We start from the raw sequence: 8,431 nt of genomic DNA on the forward strand, positions 1-8,431 counted from the left end.
TCTGCTGAAACGTGAGGAACTTTGACCTTATTTTGACAGACAAATCACTCTTGCTCAAAATAAACACAAACGCTTTCTCTTTATCCACGTGACATTTATTAAATCAGCAGCCCTGATACACCTCGCTATTCTGGTTCAATAATCTTCACCTAATCAAGCATGCAAAGTTCTACACAAAAGGGGTAAAATAATAACTAAACAAGATAAAACAGCATCAAGTGTGTAGCTCAGTGGAACACAAGCAGTCATAAAACCCCCAAAGTTGTAAGCTCAGCATACACAAAGGATTATAAACTTTTCGGCAACCAGTGGAAGAACACCAAGGTGAAGACAAAGAAAATGGTCGAGTTTCTCCATGTGGTTATTATAGCAGTTCAATTTTACAGTGCACCTGCGCTCAGGTTTGCGCGTCCCCAGTTAACTCCCAGAAGCGGTCAATCGTTGTCGCGATGCATGGTGGGAGTTGTAGTAGCAGACTATCCTGGGGTACAAAATGGCTGATGACACCAGAAGGCATAGTGGTGTACAAATGGTCCAACATTTCTAAACTTTGACCCACAGTTTGGATATATAATGATAATTTTCTGCTTTTTGTTTTTAATTAGAAAGGATGTGAAATCTTAGAGACTGTCCAAAAAGGTCTAAATCCCATAATAGCCTTCCCTTTGCTGACGCTCCTTCTCAGTGTTTTCCGTATTTTTATCTAAATGCTAATTCCAGTTTTTCCCCCCTGCAGGGTTCTCTCAGAAAAGAGTTCCCCGTCAACATCGGAGGCAGCGACGTGTGCTTCTTCTGTCAGAAGCGTGTCTACGTCATGGAGAGGCTAAGTGCAGAGGGGAAGTTCTTCCATCGCAGCTGCTTCAAGTGTGACTACTGTGGAACAACACTGCGACTTTCTTCTTATGCATTTGATGCTGAGGACGGTAAGGCCAACGCTAGAGTGACATTAGGCTAATATATTGGAGTCACACCCAGCCCAAGGCATATGCAATATAAGCTGCAACTTAGGCTCCCCAAGTGTGCCAGACTTCTAGCACCGAATATAGATCCCAAGATTTTAGATTTGTAGTTTTGATTATCAAAGAGCAGCCATTTAAAGTCCATATATCATAAGTTGTACAACTTTTCCTTTGAAATTGTGTTTAGGCATGTAACGCATGACAGTTACAGTCATTTAATCACTGAAACCAAGAAATATGTTAAAAGAAAAGTGTAAAAGTAGAAAGGCGCTGAAAGTTTGATGTCATATGGTCAATAACTGTTGGTGTTTTGGTGATGGCCTTACTGGAAATGAGCTCCAAAATTAAATTCTGCTTCAGGCCCCAAATGATCTTGGCCCAGCTGTGATAACCTGTAATCCAACATGCAGTTATTGTTTTGAATCTGTCAGCTACAGGACGAAATAAAATGACATTTTATTGCCTGAACAGAACAACTGGAAGGGAAGATAAACTGCTGTTGTTACAGGATTGGAAATAGCATAACTCTGCTGCCCTCCAGTGGCAGTGTTGAACAACACAGACAAATGGTTTAAAAGCATCTCATAGTGTTCACACCCCTGTGAGAAGACCAGGTTCTTGATATATAAAGGATAAAACTGACGAATATTTCTCTTCATATGTGACTTTTATTCTGTACTGTTCCACTGTGCTGCAACACAAAATGCTGCAGGAAGAGTTCTGATGAAAATTAAAAAGAGAGATCATATTTCTCCTATTTTAGCTTCCCTTCATTGGCTCCCTGTTAAATCCAGAATAGAATTTAAAATTCTCCTCCTCACATATAAAGCCCTTAATGATCTAGCTCCATCATACATCAGAGATCTGATTGGTCCATATGTTCCTAACAGAGCACTTTGTTCTCAGACTGCAGGTTTACTGGTGGTTCCTAGAGTCTCTAGAAGTAGAATGGGAGGAAGATCCTTTAGTTATCAGGCTCCTCTCCTGTGGAACCAGCTCCCAGTTTTAGTCCGTGAGGCAGACACCCTGTCTACTTTTAAGGCTAGGCTTAAAACTTTCCTTTTTGATAAAGCTTATAATTAGAGTGGCTTAATTTATCCTGAACTATCTTTGTAGTTATGCTGCTATAGGCTTAGGCTGCTGGAGGACATAATGACCACTTTCACCCTCTTCGCTACATTCTCACACTACTCTCCAATTTTGCATTATTTGCTGTTATTTCAGCTTTTAACTTTGTTCTCTCTTTTCTCTTCCTAGAAGCTACACCTGGCCTGACCCTTATCTACCTGTGACACCTTTCTGGAGAGGGGCATCATGCTTCTGCTGGCAACAACTTAATGCTCACCCTCTACCGATGATCCACATGGCCCTGTCTTTCAGTGTTTAACCCTTTCTCTCTCCTAGACATAGCTACTGACTGAGCTTCTACTGTAACTAACTCTATGTGCTCTCTTTCAGACTCTAACCTTGAAAACTGGCTCAGAGTTTATCTGTTCTTTCTTTCTAGATGAAACGACTAAAGGAGCTACATCCATTAACATTTACTTTTCCTTCCCACAGAAAGTACTCCTGGATCAGTGCTTCTTTGTTCTCTTTGTGTCTCTGCTCTGTTCTCTCAAACCCCCAGTCGGTCGTGGCAGATGGCCGCTCACACTGAGCCTGGTTCTGGTTCTGCTGGAGGTGTCTTCCTGTTAAAAGGGAGTTTTTCCTCTCCACTGTCGCTACATGCATGCTCAGTATGAGGGATTGCTGCAAAGTCAACCCCAGTGACTGTCCACTGTCTCTACATGCTCATCCAGGAGGAGTGAATGCTGCAAGTCACTGACTGGATGCAATCTGCAGGGTTTCCTTAGATAGAAAAACTTTTTATCCAATTTGAATAAATAACTGAATCTGACTGCACTGTTCAATGGTTACGATTAATTGGAATGTATGAACCTGACTGTTGTGAAGAACCTTGAGACGACATGTGTTGTGAATTGGCGCTATATAAATAAACTGAATTGAATTGAATTGTTCAACTTATTTAACCAAATTTGTGTTTTGCTTGGATGAAACAAAACTTGAACTTTGGGCTGTAGGTCCATAAGGTGTGTTTGGCACATCATAAGTGTTATATTAAGCAGGTCATTGTCTTTTTTTCCATTTTTTTCTAACATTTTTTAATTTTTACTTGAATTTTACAGAAATGTCACATTAAAGGTAGAAGATGTTTTTTTTAGGTAACTGAATTTATTTTAACAGGTGTGTGTACATTTCCGTGAGCTGCTGTAGACGCCACCAATTTATCTCTGTTACAAAAGGAAACAGCAGAAACCTGAAGACATTTAGGGTGTTTTCTGTCAGTATTTTGGTTGTGAGTTATTATAATTGGTGCTCTAACCCTGTACCTGCTCGTCCTGTGATTCAGGAGTTGTTCTCACTGCGAGGTATCCATTATGCTGGAGGACAGACTCCAGATTGTTCAGTGAGACAGAGTGGCTGTTTCTCAGTGTTTACCGTAGGACCGCAGCCCACTGAGGGTCTGAGCTGAAACACAAAGGAGTTCTCTTTTTATTTTAATTTCCTCAAAAAGTCTGTCCTCTGCAGAGCATGTCTGTTTGGTGACATATGTAGAAATTACATCATATTTTATGTTCACTTTTATATTTGTTTAACTTAATTTTTCTTTTTCTTAAAGGAAAGTTTTACTGCAAGCCTCACTACTGCTACCGTCTGTCTGGGTACGCACAGAGGAAGAGGCCTGCTCCTTCTTCCGCTCCAGTCACAACTAAGGTGCCTCTTTTTCTTTCATTTTTTAAACATATTTTACTGCAGTCTTTCTTATAAAGTAAGTCAGTTTTTATACTGTGGTTTGAATGAATCACATGTTCTCTGGATCACAGGAAAACCAGACGCCTCAAACTCCCACATCAACTGTGGATGCCCCTGGCAGGGTGGTGGCAACGGGAGCTCCCTCAGCTGAGATCCATCCCTCAGGTACCAGATTTTCATCTGTAGATGTGGTGGCTGTGTCCTCCCGTCTGGCCGTGGGGGCGGGAGTCCCTCTGCGCACCCTACGCCGCACGCTCTCCTGGACTTGCCACCAGGTGGCACACAACCCCTTAGTTTCTCCCTTTCTTTACACCTACTGCATCTACCTCCTCTGCTGTTTCACTGTCAACGTCCTCCTGAACCTTCTCTAGCATGAAACCTTCATTTGATTTGATTTTTCCTCCCTCTGTTCTAGTCTCTGCTAACTAATGTAAAGGAGACTGTAGATGTAAGATTACTAACTGAAGTGGATGTGTTCATATTGAGTTTTTGATTTCTTCTCTGTGATTAATTTATTTCCTGAAGATGAATCATCCACGTCTCCCTTTGCCAGTTTAGGATTTGTAATTGGCAGAGGAAGTTAGGTAGAGGTCTGGCAGTATCATTTTAGAAATAAAGGGTGCATCATGAATCTCTTTCTTTTTTTTCTTGGCTTGGAAATTCAGATGAGCTCATCAGAGTTTCTGCTGATCAGCTCTTCAGCAGTACTTAGCTTTAACATGACTCTTCCTTAGCTTTCACCTCTGGCTTTTAATACATGATGTTGCGGCAGTATTGATTAAAAAACTCCTAAACCGTGAGCTGGTTGTGGTTTTCTGTCTGTTTTAATGAAGATCCAAGCTAAGATCCCCTCTTTTGTCATTGTAAACTTTTATAAGCCTGTGACTGCCCTTTTTTAGCTCTATCTCCTTGTGTGATGTGTTTACTTTCATGCCTGCTGTGTGATGTTCTCTTTTCTCTGTAAGCTGTTTTGCACCTAAAGTTTCCCACTGTGCTGTAATGAAGAGCCTGTATCAGTGCTTTTGTGAGCTTTACCTTTCCCCCTCCTAATGGAGCATCTTAAAACTGAGAGCTTTATTAGTGCTTGAAGTGGTGCCTGTGATTGGCTCTCCTCTGATTTTTATCCCTCTGTCCTCGTGTTTTTTCAAAGCCTTTCACCCCTGCCTGGCTGCTCTTAAAAACCCCTTGTTTTTGCTCAATGCACTTCAACATTTCTGCATTAATAGTTTTGCATATTAAATAGCACCATGTTTAAAACTAGTTGCAGCTAAAATATGTACACTTTACTGAAAATATTAAAACAAGTATTGTTCAGGTTTGTGCAAACTCAGTACCTTGTGTTATGATGAGATTAGTGAACTGAGATTTTGTTGGGTCCATTTTTTCTTTGTTGTAAAACGGCTTCTTAACAATAAAGCATATACCGTTAAAAGTCTTCATTTCCTATTAGATGGGACCTTATTTGAAGGAAAATGCATTTCAGAGTTTAGTTGAACTGCGGGTTGCGGCCATGAGAAACTTGCCAAATCCTCTATGGCACCTTCTCTTCATGATCACCAGCTCGGTCACACACTGATGTGGGGAGCATCCGATCCTTCAACCAGCAGTTGTCTGTGTGGTTGTGTCGGGCACTCTGGTACAAAGCACGCTCAGGCTGGACCCCACAAGGGTTCAGCGGGGTTGAGGGCAGGACTGCAGGCAGACCATTCCTTCCTTTCCGTCTCTTAGAAACCCAGCTCTTTCGAGGCGAGTGTTGACATCTTGGAGGTTAAAGTTCACCCCCTAAGGGTGGAGATATGGGATTGACACGGGTTGCAGAATCTAATCTCAATATCTCTGTTCATTGAAATTGACTCCAAAGATGGCAACACCATGGCCCACACCATGACAGTGCCTCCACCAAAAACTGGTTAACACTGGCAACATGCATTGTGTCTTTCATGGGTGCAACCTACATACTCAGCTCTGCTGTCCAACCCACAAATGCATTTTTCTTTCAAATGTGGAACCATTTGAGGGTAAATGACTAGACTTTCTGCACCATGAAGCAACGTTACAATGAAAAAAACATTGACCGAACACATTTCATACATTTTGGATATATTTAGATAATGTAGGTGCTTGTAAATAAATTTGTATAACATATTATAAACAGTAATTTAATTTAATATTGTAGTTGCAATATAAAGAAATCACTTGATATTTAACCATTAAAGCATTTTTAAATTACATTTCAATATAGTATAAGATTTAAAGTATAAAGTAATGTTATTAACTTAAGTGATTTATATATAGTTCAGATTCTAAAACATTTTAGAAAATTAAATTATGTTATACATCAAATGTGATTCAGTGATTTTTCATGCACACACCTTATACAAATATACAGAGTCCCTCAGTTATCGGCACCCCTGGTAACGGACTTAAAAAAGAGATTTGGTGACCCCAAGGTGACCTTCTTTGCTGCAGTGAGTGGAGACTGTTTTTTACCTCCCTTATCATCCTCCTCACTGTGAGTAGTGATAAATGTGAATCCTCCTTCAGCAGGTTTGTTCCAGCTGTTTTATTCCTTTTAATTATTTCTCTGACTGTAGTTTTGAACAAGTAGCTATTTATTTGTAGCCATTTCCTGATTTCTGAAGTTCAGCACATCTCCTCTATTTGAACTACGTGTTCTCTTGTCTTTCCCTTTTTGAAGAGTTCCTAAGAGAAATAGAGCTTTCTGGTCCTGTGTATTTACACTCTCTGAAAACAGGAAGTCATGTGTTCGCCATTAAAAATCACAGATACTGTGATCAAGCTAAATAAAAATAGTCTATACACTGTTGCTCACCATAAACGTGGAATAAAACATGTTTACCTCTTCATATGAAATGACTGTGACCATGTGATTTATTAGGTGATAAATTGTATATCTTCCTAATGTAATGCATCAGTCGCTTCCAAACGTATCTCTGTGAAAATTAAACCATGATAAAAAGAGAAATGTAAAAGTTATTCCAACTTTTTGGGCAAAAGTTTATTTTAGAAATGCTTTAGTTACATTTACTTTAAAGGGAACAAACTTGGATGTCAATAATTGTGGCACTTTTTTCTTAACTTTATTGCTTAATATAAATACACTGAACAATTTATTTACAGTAAATGTAACATTATGGTGCTGCAATAATACTGAATTTACTTAAAGGCATTGTAGACATCTCTACCAGGGGTGCTAATACTTTTGAAGGGCTCTGTATATTATAAATTGGCACATAAGGACGACTTGCAGGTCAGAAACTAAAAAATTCAATCTTTTTCCAACCATTGAATGCACCATACCTAAGCTCTATGAGGTCACACTGACAACAACACTGTTCGCTGTGGAAACTGTGACTGAAGGAAGAAGTGAGCTGTTTTCAGCATCAGTGAGACGGTTTAAATGGACTCAGACACAGAAACTGTTAGAAGCTGTTCAGCAGGACGTCAGGGCGCTGTGTATTCAGGCTGCTGCAACAGCCGGAACGTATGGCAGGTGCTCAGGATTTTACTCCTTCAGCATCTTAAATGTTGTTGGTACAGTTCTTAAAATAGGGATCAATAGGTTAGAGCTCTGATTTCTGTTGGCATATACTAGAAAGCCAAAGCCAGTGTCTCTATTTGTGTCGCGTTTTAGTGAGTTTGGATCCAAAATGTGAATTTTGTGCCTTTCAAGTAGAGGGAGGGACTTTCACAGCTATTTTCATCCCACAGATATTCACAGTTTTAGAAAAAGAGCAGAAAATAAAGGATCTAATATCAAAGATTCCTCGTGTTGCACATTTTTCCTGAATCCTTAGTGTATATCGTCCTCAGTAGATTCTTTTGAATTGGATTATAATCCCACCTAAATGAGTGCTGACAGATGCATCAGAACCTTTTTCAGTTGGAATAAAAACCTTCGGTTGGCAAAATAATTACACTCGGTGGTCTGAACAGTTTTAAGGTTTGCTTTTCAGGATGGGATTAAGGCAAGGCACCAGCCTTGTGTATTAAACTGTAGCATAAGATAACTTTAGTGTGTTAAAATTACATGTATTTGTTTTGACTATTTGCTGTAGGAATAAAATCTAAACCAATAAATTCAATAGCAGATGCAAAAGTGGTGTGTCCTTGTGGGTTTGTCCTTGTTTTGGTACAGGCTGTTTGAATAAAATCAGGTGTACAATCCTGGACTCAGAGACACTGTCAGGAAGTTCATGCATCTGAAAATTTGCTTTAGTCCAGTTTCTCTCCACCGAGAAGCTCAAACATTGAGTCATTCCTGCATGGTACCTTTTCTTCACGCCTGTATCCAGTTGATTCTCAGCTGTATATTTTTGCTCTCTGTCTTCTCTCGGCTTGCTTCCCCTGCAACTTTTCACCCGTCGGCGCTCCGTGGTTTCACCCTGGGGTCTTCGTTCAATGCAGCACTGGAAGTCAATGGTCTGCAGGAGCCCAGCTTAGCAAAACGGCTTCGTGGAACTCCAGAGCGGATTGAGCTGGAGAACTACCGTCTGTCCCTTCAGCGAGAAGAGGAGCTGGAGGAAGTGCCGGAGGAGACGCTGGCGGAGCACAACCTCAGCAGCGTGCTGGACAAAGCCACGGACGCTGATCTGGGCTCCAGGTAGGAACATTAGATCCAGACCTTTTTTTTTTTG

The 8,431-nt window shown here is 40.4% G+C and overlaps 1 protein-coding gene across 1 annotated transcript in view; it reads left to right on the forward strand.

Moving 5' to 3' along the window:
- Positions 1 to 8,431, forward strand: part of mical3a (microtubule associated monooxygenase, calponin and LIM domain containing 3a) — an 82,463-nt gene that overhangs the window by 27,332 nt on the left and 46,700 nt on the right. The window contains exons 25-28 of the mRNA XM_047387973.1: positions 737 to 923; positions 3,640 to 3,734; positions 3,845 to 3,938; positions 8,202 to 8,397. Of these exons, the coding sequence (XP_047243929.1) occupies positions 737 to 923; positions 3,640 to 3,734; positions 3,845 to 3,938; positions 8,202 to 8,397 (572 nt within the window). The remainder of the gene's footprint in view (positions 1 to 736; positions 924 to 3,639; positions 3,735 to 3,844; positions 3,939 to 8,201; positions 8,398 to 8,431) is intronic.

The sequence above is a fragment of the Girardinichthys multiradiatus genome, chromosome 2 (genome assembly GCF_021462225.1).
Source record: "Girardinichthys multiradiatus isolate DD_20200921_A chromosome 2, DD_fGirMul_XY1, whole genome shotgun sequence".
Lineage (NCBI taxonomy): Eukaryota > Metazoa > Chordata > Actinopteri > Cyprinodontiformes > Goodeidae > Girardinichthys > Girardinichthys multiradiatus.